Source organism: Silurus meridionalis, chromosome 5 (genome assembly GCF_014805685.1).
Source record: "Silurus meridionalis isolate SWU-2019-XX chromosome 5, ASM1480568v1, whole genome shotgun sequence".
Classification (NCBI taxonomy): domain Eukaryota; kingdom Metazoa; phylum Chordata; class Actinopteri; order Siluriformes; family Siluridae; genus Silurus; species Silurus meridionalis.
This window is the reverse complement of record NC_060888.1, coordinates 1,320,798-1,340,880: the sequence shown is the minus strand read 5'-3', so window position 1 is coordinate 1,340,880 and position 20,083 is coordinate 1,320,798. Positions and strand designations below refer to the sequence as shown.

Genomic DNA, 20,083 nt, shown 5'->3' with positions numbered 1-20,083 from the left:
AGGGTCTTCAGTATCAGCATTTTCTAACTGTTAGAGGTAAATGTTTACTCTTTTTCTGTTACATAAAAAGCTGCATTTAACAAAAAAAACAGTTTTAAGTGGAAATTTCTGTAATTAGCAAAATTATTTATCATAAATAAATCCTGTCATTTCTACTGTAATTGTTGTTATTATTATTATTTTTTGGAAGGAGTCTCCAGTGTCAGGTCAAGGTGTAACTTCTTGGTAACTGTGAATTTGTTTTATTATATCAGAAAAATAAAGCAAGGCTGATGAGGAAATAATTGTTTCATGGACATTCTACAACATTAAGTAGAACTAAAAATAGATTAAAAGAAAAGTGTGTCGTTATGAAATAGAAAATTGCTGAGGTATAAGAAGAATAAAAGACTTTCTGCTTATGGTCAGTCCACTTAATCTCACCACTCTGTTGTGGATTTTTCTTTTATAACAGCAGAACACAGGGTTTTATCCGGTGTCCATTGCTTCAGTACAGTGGTTAAGTTCTCAGACTCTTTGTTCTCTTCTGCTCTCTAATGACACAATCCATCCCCATCTCTTTCCCACACACAAATCTATGGCTTGCTTCGTTGCTTGCTGAAAATGGCCTTCTGCTTACACTGGAGAAGACTGTGCAGCATCAGGTCCATCTAATGGACATCAATAAGTAAAGCAGGCATGACCAAAGAGTAAAGACAGGAACGGGCGAGCTTCTGTTAATCAGACGCAGATCATTTGCCAGGCATTTTGCTGTTGTGTCTTCAAACCACTGTATCGAACTTCTTCCCCACGTCTGCACACAATTCCAGTAAAACTGACAAAATGAAAGCTTAGATGCACCCCTAGAGGGGAAAATGGGTTCTTTTAAGGGTTCTTTAACGATAACAGAGGGTTTCATGTTCAGAAAAGACTCTGAGTGTACATTGTATGGAATAGGTTTCATTTAAAACTATTAAAGGTTTTTTAATGGTTTTAGAAGAACCAATAAATTGGTGACAAACAAATAACTTTAAAAGCTTCTACATACAATTTTTTCCAGTTTCGAATTATACCAAGAACCTTCTTTATCTTCTGATGTCTAAAGAAGAACACGAGTTATTATTTATAAGAATGTATAGAAGAAGTGAAAGCTGAAGAGGTTCTTTAGACATCTTCCAGAAAAGCCTCTCAGTAAAATCTCTTTAGAAAGCCTTTACTCCTCTAGAAAACTCTTGAAGAACACTGAAAAGATCTATGTAGAACCGTTAGAGAAGGGGTTCACAAGCTTTTCTGGAAATTGTACCTGTAAATGGATACAAATTCAAGTCAGTGCCAAAATGGTATGGAATTTTTATGGTGGAAACAGTGGTCAAATATTTTTGGAAGACGATAAATTTAAGGTTTAAGAGTCACTTCATTTGTTTATTTCTTTCACCGTAATGTTCGAAAATAGTAATGAGATTTACACCGTTAGTGACAAGCTGGAATGAGAGAGCTGAAGATTTGTCAAACCTCATACATGTTGCTTTAATTATTCATTAAAGTCTATAATGAAGCACAATCCTGTGTCTTCGGGGAGCACGTGGACCGGCGTTTCCAAAGAACTATTTTATTTTCCTCATTGCCTCCCTGTTCCGCTGTTTCTCTTCTCCGCTTTATTGTCTTCATGTTTGATTTTTCATTCTCAAGCTGAGAAAAACAGAGTGTGACGGAGGGGAGTGGAGAAAGCGAAGGGCCGAGCGTATGAATAATTCAGCAGGCAATAAACAGGAGAACACAACACAATGTGAGGCTAATTAATCACCTCGCTAAATATAGACGCTTGTGTTTTGGAAATTCTTGTTTCGTTTTGTTTTGTAAAATTTCTGGCACACTTGCCAAATTTCACACAGTCATCTATTGCCATGCAAAATCGTCTGTCATTTTGAAACTTTAACCCAAACCCATTAAAAAAAAAAAAAAAAAAAAAACACACACATATTTCTGAAAGGGCGTGGTTTAAAGTTTAAAGGTAGAGCTTGTATGTGATCGAAATCTGAGACTTATACATGGTTTCAGTTGGATTTGATTGGATTATTCGATGCTCTGTATTAAAGACCTAAACAAATCTAATAAAAACTACCTGTTCAATGATGACAAAAGTTTTGGCACCCTTATAAAAGGTGGAGGAGTTAGTGTGTTTCTGTGTTAGCCGATGCATTGCAGTGGCTCAGCTGCATTACTGGAAAACCCCAAACAGCGATTCATTCTTTTAACCATTAAGCATTCAGGATTTTATCCTTTGCACTTTTTTGTGGGTGTGGCGAAATGTTACTCTCAATCTGCATTTTTTTTTTTTTTTTTGTGTCATAGATGTTAAATACCAAAACACACAAGTATAAGTACAGAACTAAAATCTTGAAAGGAATTCATTTTCACCTTGGCCATTAAAATATTTATTAGAAGCTAAAATATAAAAAAGATTTGAATAAACGTTCATTACATTCATTACTTTTTAATTTAAGAATCATCAAACGTGGCTGCGCTTTTTCTTTTTTTAGAACTCCGTTTTCAACACTAAACAATCGAACAGAATCGATCATGTCAGGTGCGATTTCTCGAGATCAGAAACACTTGACGGAGACGCGTGAAAAAACGCTGGTGCTCATGGCGTGTTCTTTCTGGAATATTGCCATATTGATCAAGCTGTTGCAAAGAAAAGGATCAACAATGTGTCCGCCCACTCGCCTAATCTCCTCGTCACATGTTTTTATTTTATTGTCGAGACTGAGGGCTAATCAATAGCTAATCCGGCTCGAGGTCGACACTGTAGCCCTCGTGTCCCTGGAGAGAACCCTTTGTAGGTCACCTCATAAAAATACAGCTGCAAGAGCATTGTGAGATTGCTGAGTGTGTGTGTGTGTGTGTGTGTGTGTGTGTGTGTGTGTGTGTGTGTGTGTGTGTGTGTGTACATTATGAGGTCATTAACCCTTTGTTCAGTTTCTGTGCTCATCTGTTTGCCTTCTACTCATCTGGGGTTAATTATCTGTAATTGGCTCATCTTTACAGAGATCCCTGTGGAGCTGACGTGTAAATGAGTTCATTCTGCATTATCTTTTAGAAACATCCCTGACCAAAAAAAAACTGTTTCGATTCAAACAGCGACACGCCAAATTTACTTCTACGTTTCTTACACCAGAGCACGGTAATGAGTTAAATTACAGAACAACGGTGCGCTTTTTGTCTGTTTATAGCCACACTTAATGTTGTGAAACAACTACAACACACAATTTCCAGTCAGTAAGCAGATGTTTTCCTTCATCAGCCTTGATTTTATTTCTGTCATTATTTTATACCAAGAAACAGCAAAAGCAAAAACTCCTAGAACTCTTCTGTCCTGGAATGGATCTTTGGTTGCAAAGATCTGACACTGTAGACTCCTTCCATTAATGGTGTAGAAACACCTCCATACAGTCACAGCGGCTGAGTTCAACAGTTATCAATCCACAATGGACATTTTCTTGAAGCAGCTTTACAGAACTTAAGAATGAAGGTGAATGAAATGTTTATCCCTGATGATGAAGCCATGGAGACTGTGGTGAAGGAAAAACTCCATTAGATGTTATGAGGAAGAAACCTTGAGAGGAACCAGACTCAAAAGCAGAACCTCATCCTCATTTGGGTGACATCAAGAGTGTGATTATAGTCTTTAAACACTACAGAACACTGAAAAGTGAGAACTACCATGAGCACTGGAGTGTGTGATTATGAGTGATGATCTTTCTACAGTCATTTGATGTTATGAGTGTGAACACAATAGAGTGAATCCTATTGGCTGAAACATTTTGAAGTGAATCCTATTGGCTGTTGTCTTCAGAGTGAGTCCTGCTGGCTGTTATATTTCAACATGAATCTTATTGGTTCCTATGGTACATTTGGGAGATAATTTGATTGGCTGCTGTGTTTGAATGAATGTAATTGGTTCCACTGTTTAAGAGAGAATTCTATTGGCTGCTGGGTTTGAGAGTAAATCCTATAGGTTCCAGTGTTTGAGAGTGAATCTTATTGGCTGCTGTATTTGGGAATGAATTCTATTGGCTCCAGTGTGTGAGAATGTTTCCTATTAGATGCTGTGTTTGAGAGTAAATCTTATTGGTTCCAGTGTTTGAGAGTGAATCCTATTGGCTGCTATGTCTTAGAGAGACTCTTATTGACAGCTGGGATTTTAAGTAAATTTTATTGCCTGATGTGTTTGACAGAGTATCCTATTGGATGTTGGAGTCTCACAGCAGCTTAGCTGAACTGATGATAATTACAGTGATCACAGGTTAAAGGTTAGTACTGTTGTTAATTTCACATTGTAGAGAGATGAAGATGAAGAGACTCGACTTCTGAAATTCTAGTTCTGGATAAAATCAAGACTTGGAGAAGTTTGTGTAGATTCCGAGACAGTGAGGAAACATACCTGGTGAGAGATTTGTAGTTGGACTTGTCATAGATTGTGATGTGGTTTTAGTCTGAAGGTTGCTAAATATTTCATACATTAATTCCATAGGCATAATGTTTTATATAAGTACATGATGAGTTCTTGAGTTCTGCATAGAACCATACAAGAGATCTAAGCATTTATACAGTAGAACTCTTCAAATGATTTTTATTTCGAATGAGAGTAGTGATAATCATAGGAAAAAAACTATATAAAAAGCAACAATAATACATAAGAAAGAAAGACAGACAGACAGACAGACAGACAGACAGACAGACAGACAGAAAGAAAGAAAGAAAGAAAGAAAGAAAGAAAGAAAGAAAGAATACAGAAACAAGTGAACATAAAGTCAGAGGAATGAGAAAACAATAATATAAAGAAGCAAATGCAAATACATCTTTCTCTCTCTCTCTCTCTCTCTCTCTCTCTCTTTCTTACACACACACACACACACACACACACACACACACACACACACACACATGAACACTTGTATACACTGGTCTGCTACATCCTGTTCACTTTCTTTCTTTCTTTCTTTCTTTCTTTCTTTCTTTCTTTCTTTCTTTCTTTCTTCTTCTTACTTTTCTCTGTTATTGTTACTCTATTTATAAATATATAAGCAACAGTAATTAATAACACATGATTGGTAATTCTTTCTTTTTCTATTATACTACATGCATTGTGTGTGTGTGTGTGTGTGTGTGTGTGTGTGTGTGTGTGTGTGTGTGTGTGTGTGTGTGTGTGTGTGTGTGTGTGTGTGTGTGTGTTTATAAGCGTCTGAGCACTTTTCCATGCCACATTAACTTGATGAATTACATTAGCTGAAGCAGTCATGAGGAAAATAGTCTTGTGACTGTATCACTCCAAGTCATGGCCTTAAGGAAGCTTGGAGACATTTAACCACACACACACACACACACACACACACACACACACACAATCATATATGCCTCAGTCTTGGACATTTGTCAATTCAATAAAAAAAAATTTCTATACAATTTTTATTCCTCCAGTTTAATTTAAAGCTGTACATACAGTCATGTGTTTAGCCCCGCCCCTTATTAATCAAGTACAGATTGGTCAGAAATGTTAAGTAAATAAAAGAGACATTAAAGAAACCTTATTGAAGGAGTCTCCAGTGTCAGAGGTGAAAGATAGAGAGAGAAATTAAGGTATAGAAAGGAAGAGAGAAGATGGAGAGTGAAAGAGAGGGATGGGATGGAGGGGGGGGGAGTGTAAAACAGAGACAAAAGAATGTAACAGAAAGAGAAGAAATAAGAGAAAGAGAGAAGGAAGAAAGGGAAAGAGAAAAGTAGAGAAGGGATTAAGAGAGAGAGAGAGAGAGAGAGAGAGAGAGAGAGAGATTATAAAGTGTATTCAATCGTTCTTTTACTGTTATGCTGCTATTTATTATGTGATATGAACATTGTGCTCTAAAAAGTTTAAAAGAAAATAAAAGGAAATAAAAAAAATTATTTAATTAATTTATGATTTGAATCACATATAATAAAAAAAGAAGGAAATGTCAAACAATATCTGATCTGACAGCTGGTTGTGACTGGCTCATGTGTTCAATTAATCAATCACCCAATCAATATAAAGAGAAAGGTTTATTCATAATAAATATTTTATTAAAAATGGTATTAATTTCATTGCAATGAAAAAGTACAATAATAATAATAATAATAATAATAATAATAATAATAATAATAATAATAATATAATGTTTAATACATTTAATTGGGAGTGACGACAATGGACAGGATTAGAAATGAGTTTATTAGAGGGACAGTGCATGTAGGACATTTTGGAGAGAAGGTGAGGAAGGTGAGATTGCGATGGTTTGGACATGTGCAGAGGAGGGACATGGGGTATATCAGTAGGAGAATGCTGAGGATGGAGCCACCAGGAAGGAGGAAAAGAGGAAGACTAAGGAGGAGGTTTATGGATGTGGTGAGGGAAGACATGCAGGTAGTTGGTGTGAAAGAGGCAGATGTAGAGGACAGGGGGGTATGGAGACGGAGGATCCGCTGTGGAGACCCCTAATGGGAAAAGCGGAAAGAAGAAGAAGATAATGTTTAATAAATAAATAATGAAATGCATATTGAGACATGAGGAGAGGCACAGTCACACAGATAAATGAATAGAAAATATATAATTTATAGATACACATAGAGATATAGATATTATTAAACAATATTGAAAGAATTTCATTATTTTGTAATTCCAAAAATATTTATTTGATTAGATTTCCAAGAAAGTCTTGTGATAAGGACTGCATGATGAATAAGAGCTGTGCGTTTATATTTACCCCCACTAAACCCTGAGTTTATTAAGTATTTAGCCCTCGACCCGTACAATAAGGAAACAAAAGACAAACCGTGCTACAATTAGTGAACTGGAACTCAGAGCTGCAGCTCCTTCATAAGCGATAAGGCGTGAAATCATTCGAGCCTGACTTCTCATTACGACCGGATTAAAAACACACCGTGGCTGAAAACACTGCAGGTTAATGGCGCACTCCTTCACTGCTTTAACCTGCGAGTTAATTACATATTTCCTTCGGGGTGGCACCATTAGACGATATGAGGCTCATTAAAATAAAGCGATGATTTAATAATTTTCCCTCCTAATTATGCTGATGAGAAAGCAGAGATGGCTTATTCTGCCTTCGAAATAAAGACGTCTTCACCTGATCTGACAGGTGCGAGGAGATTCTCTATACAGCTTTAGACGCCACTGTAATGGTGGTTTCTATCCATACAGCTGCCATAAAGCCTTAATGTCACTTACAGAGGCAGGAAATGTGCATTAAACAGACAGGAATCACTTTTTCGGTTTAGTTTCATTTGACTGATTGTACTTTACACTTCCATTGGATTTAAAATTTTCAGCTGCAGATGTTTCTGAAATTGCAGTAACACTCAATGGCAGTGTTCATATGGCTTCATAAGATCTTCAGAATACTGACAATATAGCACAGAGGTCAACTGACGGATTTTTATTGATATCTGAGTACAACACGCTGCACAATATAATCACAATAATACATAGTATCTCCATGAACACTTCCAGATGTTGGACGTTCATAAGACATAAACCTACATAAGCAGTTACAACTTAGTCATAGATTTTGACCTTCGGTGAGCTGATATAAGGTGTTTCACAGAGGTTGTTGAGCGTATACAGACCTTCAGGATCAGTGCTTTGGAAAAATTAGAGAAAAGCAAAAACCACTGTGGCATTCAAGGAAAAACCGAAGCATCCATTCCAGTTTATTGTCCATGTGTCCTCTCAGATACGTGTTTATTATCACTTTTCCGCTCATTTTGCGAACACCGCAATGCAATAATCCTACAGTATTTCATGCATCTTCCATCGTTTATCTGCCTCCTCAATCCGCTGCACCTTTACACACATCAAATCTGCATCATTTCCTTTTACATCAGAGACGATATCACTGGTATTATGGGTTTCATGAGTAACCAAGACCTTTTAGTCGCTATTCATTTACTGCTTGGTTAGCGGGATGCTAAAAGCAGCTCTGTAAACGCCCGCGTTGGTGTACGCTCAATTGATTTTTATTATATTCAGTGTTATGATTCAATTATAGTTGCTGAACAGATGCAGCTTAGATCTTGAGGTCCTGCTGCTGATGTTTGACGAGTGACTGGAGTTCTACATTCTGTTCAGGATCCAAGTGTTTCAAGAACTCTGTGAAGGAGGAACTGTGTTTTAGAGGAATTGTGTGTTGGAAAAACAGTGTGTGGGAAAAAGTGTGTGTTTAGAGTTACATTGTTATCAAGGAACTTGGTTAGAGGAACCCAGTAATGGAAGAAGAACTTAGTGGTGAAGATAGAATGTGATGAGGGAACTCTCTGGTAGATGATCTGTGTGTGTCTGTATATTGGAATATGGTGACACCTTGGGACTGAAGGGGCAGGAGTAATAAGCCCTGGCCCACGACCTGGATACCTCGGTGTGCAGGTCTGATAAAAAGGCAAGCCCCAGCGCTGAGGCAGTGACGCGAGTTGCAGGAAGTGCTCGTCCAGCTTGCTCGGCCTTCTGCTGATCGGCCGGCCATTCTATTTCGAGCTTGGCGATGGTTTCCTGGTCGTGCCGTCACCCCGCCGGTGACACCGCGCTTTCCATTGGACTGATTATAGACGTGATTCATAGCCTGCACAGAGATGCATTCACAAAGCGTTCCGACACAGATTGAGTTCCTGAAGGGAAACCGTATGCAAATTATTTCCAGATGAATAATCCCCTCACATTAGCATGATTTTATTTTATCCACTCGTGGCTGGAGAACCGAGTTACAGACTCAGTGCCTCTTTTCTCACTGCCAGAGTGTAAAAATTCTCGGAGTTAAAGTTCAGAGTGTTTCAGAGACACATCAAACAAAGCCAGAGAACCTTGGAGTGGAGATACGGGTTTCAACCATTTCACAGAATGGCTTATGTCGCTTGATTGCACAGGGGCTGCGTCCGTTATCTAAAGCTTATCACCGGCTAAGCGAAAATAGCAGCAAGGTCCAGGAAGAGGGCTAAGCTCTGTTTTAATCTGACCCACAAAGCGTAGAACCTGGGAAGGTCAGTAGCTCCATGGCATCCTGAGCGTATGACTGATAATGCACCATGGGTTTTAGAAGTGTTTAGATAGTTGAGTGGCATTTCCTCCGGATAACAACACCAAAGTGTGAGGAAAAAGAGAAGTAAACAAACAGCTCTGGAGGAAAGGAACACTTGACATTTATGAGCATTGATGAAGTTTAGGGTCTGGTCTCCATTTCCACTCCTGGAATATCAAATTTGATGTAGCAGTCTTGGTGGAAGGAGGATCAGGGAGTGAGGTCTGAGAATAGGGTTGTGTCAATTTTTCTCCTTTTTCTTTAACAAATAGTACATTCTGTACTTTTTTCATGTGTTCTAAAAAAAACTGATGAGCATTCAAAGCACTTCACACTAAAACCTCTCACAGATGGCTACAATCAATACTCTCGCGAAACACACGGCCGCGCTCGTAACCAGGCAACTACAGTCCCTTAACCACAGCGCTCTGAATAACCATATTCACAGCTAAAGGTGAAACGAGGTCCAGCAGTATGAGGCCAAAAAAACCTTCACTTTGAACCATCTGTGTGCTTGTTTTCCAGAACAAGGACATGAAACAAGAAATGGAATTATAAATGGTGAAATATTTGGAAGCAGATGAAGGTTATGAGACTTGACACGCAACAAAGCAGCAATGGGATTTGAGCAAACAACCTTCTGATCTCTTTTTCCAGTGACATGACATCATTGCTTTACCACCTGGTGTTCCGTAACAGCAATCCCAATACTCCAACAGAGTGTGGTCTTCATTTTTACTTAAACTTCTGCAAGAAAGCAATTTGATCCTGAAGTGACTTCGTACAGAATGTTAAAACGTTTCACCAGAGGGAGAACTGAAGAACCTGTAATTATTTAGGCAGTTCCTTCAACATGCAGGTTCTCCAGTGCATAAGATCTCTAACACATGGTTCTGCCAACACACAGTTCTAACACAGTGTTCGTTCAAAACATGAATCCTCATTGTACTGACAGACCTCCTCCATGTCTGTCCATGAAGGAAACCTGTGTGTTAAAGGAACTATTTACTAATAGACCTGCATGTCCAAGGAACTGTGTGTTAGAGAAACTAAGCACTGGAGGACTTGTTTGGAGGATCTTTTTGTTGGAAGAACCCTGTGTTGTTACTGTGATTAAAGGAGCATGTGTTAGAGAAACTATGTTGTGGAGGACATGTGTATTAAAATGTGTTTTAGTGACTCTATGTGTTGGAGGAACCAAATTGTGGTGAAACTGTGTGTTGAAGGAACTGTGTTAGAGGAACTATGTAGTGGAGGACTTGTGTGTTGGAGGAACTGTGTTTTTATGGAACAATCTTAAAGGAACTTTGCATTGGAGGATTTATTTGTTAGAGAATCTGTGAAAAATAGTAACTTTGTTGTGGTGGAACAGCATGTTGAAGGACTTGTGTGTTGGAGGAATTGTGTTTTAGATTGTCAGTTTCTTAAAGGAACTGCGTTTTGGAGGAACTGTGTTTCAGAGGGTCCATTTCTTAGAGGAACTGTGTGTTTAATGAGCTGTAAGAGAAATCATGTGTTCAGGAACTGAGTATTTGAGGACACAGGGGCTAAAAGATCCATGCTTTGTTGGAACCAAGCATGGACTGCAGAAACTGTGTGTTAGAAGAACTGTGTATTGGAGGATCTGTGTATTAGAAAAACTGCATATTAGAGGAACTATATGACAGAGTAAACTTGTGTAATGGAGGAATAAATGAGCAACGGTCTATAACTGTACACTTACAGCATCTCAGTAATTTCCACATCCAATAAAATGGGCCATTAGCATGTATATAAAAGAGTGGGTGATATAAATATGATCGGCAGATCGACTTTAGTGACTCGTGTGGTCACATGACTCACCCCAGTGTCACAGCTGAAAGTTTTGCAAGGAAAAAGAAGTGTTTATTTAAGGCTTTACTGCTGATTACTGTGTATTGCTGCATGGACTTTCTTGACCCCAGATGACCTCACTTTCACTAGCATCACTAGCGTGGTAAGACAATCACGAAACCTCCTCATTCGTGAAATTTCTGTGATGTGCATTTTCTTCACACTTTGAGTCCCAGAGAAAGAAAAAAGACACCTCGAGCACTCGGGGCCGTTCATGTGACCCTGGAGCCGAGAGTGCACAGCTCATGTGTAAAATATCTCAGTGTGGAATAAAACGGTGTTTGCGAACTTCACGGTGTTATTGCCTTGTTTTTATTTTCTCTTTTAATTCTGCTGGAAGAGGCTTGCAGTGTGTTAAATGGAGAGGAATGATAAATATTTATAGAGTCGAGTGAAGCTGTGAGAGTGTGTCTGAGACAATAACTCGGATTATTCTGCCCCAGCATTATTAGCCGTTATCATTTTATTTCGATTTGCCCTGATGAAAACCTTTAATGTCTGAAGCGTGTATGTTTTTTAACTGTAACTATGACTGAATGGCCACTGGATATTAAAGGCTTTAAAATGCATTACCCTCCTGAGTGCCTCAAATTTCTCCAACAATTATCGTTTTATAGCTACTTCAACAGTGCTTCGTTTGCACTTCCACTCAAACTCTAGAAAAAAAAAGCTATTTGACTCTACACAGAATGTTAAAAAGGTTCCACCAGAGGGAAAACCGAAAAACCTTTAATGATGTAGGCTGGTTTCTTTTCATGGATAATGAAAAGGAGGGTTGTTATTACAGTCAGGATTCATGTTTGTATGTATTGGAAGAACATTGCAGAACAGCTGGAAAAATATATGCGATACAGAAACTGTTCATTGAAAGAACTGTGTAAAAGAGATCAAGTGAGTTACACACTGTAAACCATGTTTTAGAGGAACTAACACTTGTGACTGTGTTTTAGAGTAATTGTGTGTTGGAGGAACTGTGTGTTTAAGGAGCCATGTATTCGAAGAACTTTGTATTGTAGGAACCATGTATTAGAGAAAGCCGTGCTTTAGAGGAACTCTGTGTTATAGAAGAACTAAGAGGAACTGTGCACTTGAAGAACTTGTGTATTGGAGGAACTGTGTTTTGAAGAAATTGTGTGCTCAAGGAAGTGTGTATTAGAGGAACTATGTTGCAGAGAAGTCATGCTTTTGTGTATTAGAAGAACCATGTTTTGGAGGAACTTTGTATAGGAGGAACTGTGTGTTCAAGGAACCATGATTGAAAGAACTGTGTGTTGAAGCAACAGTATAGTGTCTGTTATCAGAGGAAACGTTTTACTGTATAAATGGAATATCTTGGAGTATATTTGGAGTATAATTTATTCTGGCTGTTAAGGACAGAAATGATGATTACCTCTAACACACTGAAAATGATGATCACGCCTTTCCTAAGCTGTTCCTAAAAATCCAAGCCCAATAAATGTGCTTAAATAAATAAAATATAAGGAATAAAATGCTTTTCCTGCAGCAAATATACTTGACTGAGTGCACCAGGTTTCATGTTCGAAAATCCTTCAACTTACTAACAAAGTATAATCACGTGAGTATTTTCTGCTGATGCTCATATTAAAGAGGAAACTTTTTAAACATTGGAAATGGAGAGAAAACACCAGCAAATCTTGAGCTTAGAAGGCAAAATGTGAGTTTAGCCTGAGATGTGGGTGGGGCTTAAAACGTGACGATGAATTAAGGAAGTATGTGTATTTTAAATTCTAATAATAATATTAAAAGAAAAATAATATTGGCCATAATCACACACACACACACACACACACACACACACACACACACACACACACACACACAAAAGTTTTCTCTCTCTCAGTACATTGCACGTCACACATTTTAGGAAAAAGCATTACATTTGCAAGAAATACACTGTTAGTTAAAATGCATATAAAATAGTTCTTTTTGACGAGCTTGTCAGCATGCTATTTGCTTCTGCATAATGAGTGTGTGCGTGTGTGTTTGTGTGTGTGTTTGTGTGTGCGTGTGTGCGTGCGTGTGTTTAAATGACAGCAAGATGTGTTTAGCACCTTCTGTTTTTTTCTGAATTTCTTTTCACTGCTTGGATAAATTTAGAGAACTGTGTGACACAAGATGAGTTGTTAAGTGTGTGTGTGTGTGTGTGTGTGTGTGTGTGTGTGTGTGTGCGCACGCTTAGCAATTTATATTTTTTATTATGCATTCGTATGAAAGTTGATGAAAAGAGAATTTATTTATTCGCATGTAATTACAGCTGTGACAGAAAAGCTGAAGTGAAGGAGAAGCAGGACATCACACTGTTACAGGAAACTACAGGCAGCTACATGGCGTAAAGTCACGACACGACTGCAGCCATATTTGTTTTTTTTCAAATTCTTACCACACAGTGTACTTTGGAGTCTTTGGGTTCCGAAGCATGACATTCTCCCCTGACTTGAACTAGGAGAAACAAACCTGTTCACAAAGTCAACTCCATGAAGATCTGCTTTTTATGGTTTATAAGTGGGTGGAAGATCTTCTGCTATAAAGCTCCCACCTTAGTAAACACCTTTGGGATGAATGTGAATGTTGACTGCACTCCAGGCCTCCTCACTTACTGTACATCAGTAACTGACTTTACTAACACATTTTTGTGGCTGAATGAATCTCTATAATAATATCTTATGGTCAGGTGTCCACAAACTTTTATGTGTATAATAAATTAACAGCCTTGATTGCCATAATATAAAACTATCAACATGTTGACTTACATTCTAACGTCACTGCGCAGGAAATGGAACAAATCCTAGTTAAAATGAATCCATGCACATGGTTTGGTGCCTTCATTCATCTGGATTCTGTAGGAGCGAGTTTTACTCTGCAGCATGATGGAAATTAGACCGGTGCAAAATCTATTGCTGTGTGTGTGTGTGTGTGTGTGTGTGTGTGTGTGTGTGTGTGTGTGTGTGTGTGCGCTTCAGCGATATGAAGCTCCTTTATCCTCATTCAGCCGACTTTACCCCATTTTTGTTGAAATTTTACAATCGTATTAAGGAATATTTGTCTTCATTTTGTAAGAATTTCAAAGGTATGCTAATATTACACACTTTTTTTTTAGAAAGTTTTCCTACCAACGTGTAGAAGGTCTGGTCTCTGCAAAGGAAATTTTTGTTACAGATTCACAGAAAATGTTGTATTTAAGGGGTTGTTTTTGAGTTTCCAGATTTAGCTGCCTAAAGAAATCACTGGATATAGCACTAACAGTTCCACAGCAATCATATGCTTGATAAGTGACTAGAAAGTATTATTTATAGCTGGAAAAGTACAAAAAGATGTCTGGAAACTTGCAATTTCTAGACCAGTAAAAAATAAACTGGTATGCTATATACCAGTAATATATATAATGATATATATGGTATTTTTATGAAATATTTATCGAGTGACAACCGCACAATCACTTCAGAAATATTCACAAGACTCCAAAGCAATAGACTTCCATGTAGAAATTGCTTCAGGTTGTTCGATTTCGATACCGCTCGATTAGCTCCAGGTTATTGTTACATCACAAACTCTTACAAATTCAATATCTCTCCTACAAAAAGGCCTCCACATGACACCAAACCAGAAATACAAACAGCCAATGAACATCAGAAAGAAATCAAATTCATCTGCTGTTCCGTGCAACAGATCCCTGAATCCAATTTATTATCATTCTGCAGAATTAGCGTAGGAGGGCAAGTGCAAAACAAACAAAAGAAATCAATAATAACACTACTACAAGAAGTTATTAGGCATTTTAAAACCTGACTGTTGTGGTTGGGAAAGCAAAAATAAAACTAACACTAAATGATCCATGGCAGTGCCCACATCTCTCCAGCTGATCGTGCCTCTACGTTTTTCTCTTAATCCTCTACAAAATAGATAGATAGATAGATAGATAGATAGATAGATAGATAGATAGATAGATAGATAGATAGATAGATAGATAGATAGATAGATAGATAGATAGATAGATAGATAGATGATAGATAGATGGATGAGAATGCAGGGTTCCTCAGGGATCTCTCCAGGCTGTGATCCTTGTCTGCAATCATTCATTTGAGATCCACGTCAAAAAACAAAAAACAAAACCTCACCCGAGTTGGATGTAGGTTTCATTCCAACCAAACAAAGGCCACAGCTAATAGACCAGTGAGAATGAATATCTAAACAAGTGGGATCTGGTGTGGTTTAGTTGGAATGAAAATCTGCACCCATACCAGCCTTTTGTGGAAAAGATTGGACACCCCCGGTTTAGTAAGACCAGTCCAGCCGTTCTGAGATCTTGAAAGTCGTGTGACAGTGAGTTGGTGTCCTGCAGGGAGTCAGGGAAAGTTGTATTAAAGGGATTTCACACATCTATCAATTTGTATTGGATGACGAAATTGGAATAAGGCCGAGTTCCGATGATGCATGATTCTCAGTCTCGTGAATTCTGAGCAGACAGAGAAAAAAAAGTCTCATGGCTGTGAATTCATGCAGAAATACGAATCAAACCTTGTTTTCACTGAGTGACCCCACAGGCAAGATCTGAGGCTGTTCATTTGTGTTTGTGTTTGCCTCACATGAACTTGGTTCTCTGTGGAAATGCAAGATGCTTAAATGGTGCTGTAAGAAGATGCTTTTAGAGTTGAACCAGTGGAGTCTGGATGTAATAGAGATTATGACTGTGTTTCTATTGGTTTACTTTTTTTTTTGGAAAATCATGTAGCAAAACATTCTTGATAATCGATGTTCTACTTATATCTTGGGTGCATTATTGCATTTTCTGTGCACTAAAACTTTCTCTTCTTTGTGTCCTTCTGTAGAGTCGTGACAGAATGGTGGACTGCCTGAGCCGAGTCATGTTGCACACAGCTATATCTTGCTGGCAGCCATTGCTGGGACTGGCCCTGGTGGCAGTCTTCTTAGGTTCTGCCCTTGCCTGCCCTTCTCGCTGCGAGTGCTCTGCCCAGAGTCGCTCCGTCATCTGCCATCGGAAACGTTATCCAACCATACCAGATGGCATTCCAATTGAAACACGTATCCTGGACCTCAGCAAGAATCGCATCCAGGCCATCAATCCGGACGACTTCTCTGTCTACCCACACGTTGAAGAGCTGGACCTGAGTGGCAACATCATTGCCTATGTAGAACCAGGAGCTTTTAACTTACTCTCTAGTTTACACACGCTCAGTCTGAAGAGCAACCGCATCAAGCTCTTGTCCCTGGGCGTGTTCACTGGGCTTTCGAACCTCACCACACTCGACATTAGTGACAATAAGATAGTCATTCTGGTTGATTACATGTTCCAGGATTTGCATAATCTTAAGTCATTAGATGTAGGCGACAATGAGCTGGTGTACATCTCACACCGAGCATTCAATGGCTTAGTTTCACTGGAGAGTCTGACACTGGAGCGCTGTAACCTGACCATGGTGCCGACGGATGCCCTGTCCCACCTTCACAATCTGGTGAGCTTGCATATGCGCTACCTCAGCATAAGTACCCTTCAACCTTACTCCTTCAAGAAACTATTCCGTCTAAGCCACCTGGAGATTGACAACTGGCCTTCACTGGATGTTTTTCCAGCCAACACTTTGCATGGCCTGAACCTCACTACGCTTTCTGTCACCAATACCAATCTGTCCACATTCCCCTACCAGGCCCTGCGTCACATGCCTTACCTCACGCACCTGAATGTGTCCCACAGCCACATCCGCACTGTGGAAGGAGGTCTTCTGCAGGACCTGGTGCGTCTCCGTGAGCTGAGAATATCAGCAGCCCAGCTGGTGTCTGTGGAGCCCTACGCTTTCCAGGGTCTACGTTGGCTCAGACTTCTTGACGTGTCCCATAACAGGCTGCAAACTTTGGAGAGGGGTGTGTTCCACACTCCAGAGGCTCTGGAGGTGTTGCTCATCAATGACAATCCTCTCGTTTGCGACTGTCGACTCATGTGGCTGCTGCAAAAGCGGCACTCGATCTCATTTGGAGATGAGCAACCCGAATGCAATACTCCTGAGGGAATCCGCGGGCGCCCTTTCAAGGAGTTCAAGGAAACCCTCTTGTCTTACTACGTGACCTGTACCAAGCCCAAGATCCGTGAGAACCGGACACAGCTGGTGTCAGTAGAAGAAGGGCAGCCTGCTCAGCTACACTGCAGTGCTGATGGGACTCCTCGCCCCATCATTTCCTGGGTCACGCCACGCCGCAGACATCTGACCACCCGGAGTCATGGAAGAGTAATGGTGCACAACAATGGCTCACTCAATATCAAGGCAGTGGAGCTTCAAGATGGTGGCGTGTATGTCTGCGTGGCCTCCAACACAGCAGGAAATGACACGCTCATGGTTTCCTTGGCTGTTAAGAGTCTGGGCTCGCTTTATGCTAACAGGACCCAGTACTACATAGATCCTAACAGTACTACTGCCAACAGCACCAATTCCCCCAACACAACCTTTGGCCTCGATCTAAAGACTATCCTGGTTTCGACAGCAATGGGTTGCTTTACATTCCTTGGTGTTGTCCTGTTCTGTTTTCTGCTCCTGTTTGTATGGAGTCGGGGCAAAGGAAAGCACAAAAACAACATCGATATAGAGTATGTGCCACGCTCCAAGTCCAATGAGGCCTCGCCCGAGGAAGCAGAACAGACCTCTGGTCCTCGACGCTTTAACATGAAAATGATTTAAGTGGATTTAATAGAACACCAGTGGGAATGTATGCACACAGACCCAGTAATGGGACTGGCTTTGTCAGGATGTACACATGCCCTTGAAACAAAGCCCATGCGGCTGTTTTCCTGAACTCTAATGGGAGAAAAATGCGTGAAAAAGTGTCTCAATAATGAACTATTTTCAATTTTTATGAATCCCTCTTAGTAAGAGGATGCATTCAAAGACACTTAAAAAAAAAGAATTGTGTACAGGACAGGTTTGTAAAAATTCAAGTATTACCCTTATTTGTTGGCTCGCAAAAATTTGGCCTTCTCACTTCTCCAGACCTGAAAACCACAAAACTGTTTCCCTTCTCCACTGCAAACACATATATGTACGTAATACTTAATTATGTATGTGTATGTTAACACGTTAGTCACTTCCTATTATTTGCAATTTCACAAGGTGCAATGTCAACCAGTCTCACCATTCCTCTCGCTGTCGGAGAAACCACGGCCCTTCCCTAAAACTGTTCATGAACCGAGGACAAAGGGCTTGTGTGGCATTCAAATGTTAACCCCGAGAATGTGTGTGCTGTCGCTCTAACCCCAAATTATACAGTAATACTATATTTGTTTATAATAATGAAAAATGTAAAAAATATATGACATTATTAATAAAAAAAAAAGCCCATTGACTTTAAAATGCATAATACAAGGTGAATAAGTGAAGATTTCAAAGTAAAAAAAATAAAATAAAAATGCACTGAGTTGCCTTTTTAATAGATACTACATTGGTATATTTAATAAATTTGCACCTCAGTGTATAAAAACAGTATATACACACTGAGTTGACCGTTTATTAGAGATCTAGGATCCTAAAAAATCTACCGACTCAGTGTGATGACTTTTAAATCTACTTATTTTGCATTCGTTTACATTTGTACATGGACTATTTCTGTCCTAATTTTGTCTTTCTTTTGATCTTAATGCTAACCTGATGAGTTCATGTCCATCCACAGTGTAATCATCTGATTTTTTTTTCTTTTTCACTTTTCTTTTGTATTTTTTTGTCCCCAATTAACAAAATTTGGGATTTGTTGTGGTAGTTTCTCATTTTGTTGTTGAATCATTTAGATTGTAAAGAGTTTAAAGAAAAAAAAAACAGAAAAAATACATGTATGTGGAATAAAGAATATTGATTTGTATTTTGAGGTTTCATATTATCAATTATTGTGATTATATGGATGCTGAAGACCTTCTGAAAAACTCTGAATGTCAGTTTAAATAATTAAATAAAACTTAAATTTCCTTATAAGGCCCAAAATCCAATGAGAAACATTTCTGCGATGTTGTGATCATGCTTTAAATGTTTTTTGGGTTTTTTTGCTACATGAGCCATTACATTTACCCAAATATCTTTTGATATAAATTATGTCCAAAGGATCTCTTGAAAGTCCTGTTTTAATTATTATCAGCAAGAGGTTCGGCTAATCAGGATAATTCTAGACTTATTTAATAAAAAATAAAAAAATAAATTAAAAAAATAGGGGTGGGGTGTTCTAGGTGTCTACAGTTTGCCCTGAGCGTGATTTCAACCTGCTGAACTCAGAAAGAAAAAAATCTCCACAGGAGTTATATTTCAGACAGCACTCTTCGGGAAGTGGCTGTTATCGGAAGAAGGATCTCATGAAAAGCTGTTAACCTTCTGACATCAGTGAAATGAGCAGGTTGGATATTAGAGACACCACAAATACAAGATCCAAGAACATTTGCAAAGTATTTATCGATGCCACAGCTGCACCGGAATCTATAAAAATGTATAAGAGCTTCTTCTTAATAAAACAATTCAAAGCACTCTAGACAGAGAGTGTTTAAAATCTATGGAGGAAAAAAGACAAAAAAACAGAGAATAATGGAGGGAAAAAGAGAAAGATGGAGCGGTGAAGAGCGTTTATGCTGCATTGCTTGTGTGCAGTAAGGGATTCGACATGTTCCAGTTCCTATGGTAACAATCTCACTTGCATCATAAGTCATTGGAAAGTGTGTTCGTGTTTTTGGAGTGTGTGTACAGCCAGAAGGCTGCTCATTAGCCTGCATAATTCATTAGAGGAATAGCCCATAGGAGTGTGTTAGTCGTAACTAGCGTCTGTGAATAATATTTGAGAAAGAACATTTAGACATTTTCCTTGTATTTATTAATTTATTCGACAAGTCGTGTTCGTAAAGGGGATCTGAGAACTTTGCTTTTCTGTTCTTTTATTCTTCAGGATTGTGGTTATTTATGAAAGGTCCTGGAGGTTATTGTACACAGCAATACTTACTAATGGTACTAGAAGTAATAGATAACAAGCTAAAGAGTACTAGACATGACTGTATGGAGACTGTATGGAGAAAAGTATTGTGACACCTGAAATCTCCAGCCATATGTGCTTCTTCACCAAACCCCAAAACAATTGCG

The 20,083-nt window shown here is 38.9% G+C and overlaps 1 protein-coding gene across 3 annotated transcripts in view; it reads left to right on the top strand.

Annotated features, from left to right (window-relative positions):
• Positions 1-18,881, top strand: part of lingo2 (leucine rich repeat and Ig domain containing 2) — a 232,002-nt gene extending 213,121 nt beyond the window's left edge. For all 3 annotated transcript variants that reach the window (XM_046850348.1, XM_046850347.1, XM_046850350.1), the window contains one exon: positions 15,800-18,881. In XM_046850348.1, the coding sequence (XP_046706304.1) occupies positions 15,812-17,659 (1,848 nt within the window). In that variant the 5' untranslated portion in view covers positions 15,800-15,811 and the 3' untranslated portion in view covers positions 17,660-18,881. The remainder of the gene's footprint in view (positions 1-15,799) is intronic.
• Positions 18,882-20,083: the final 1,202 nt, after the last annotated feature.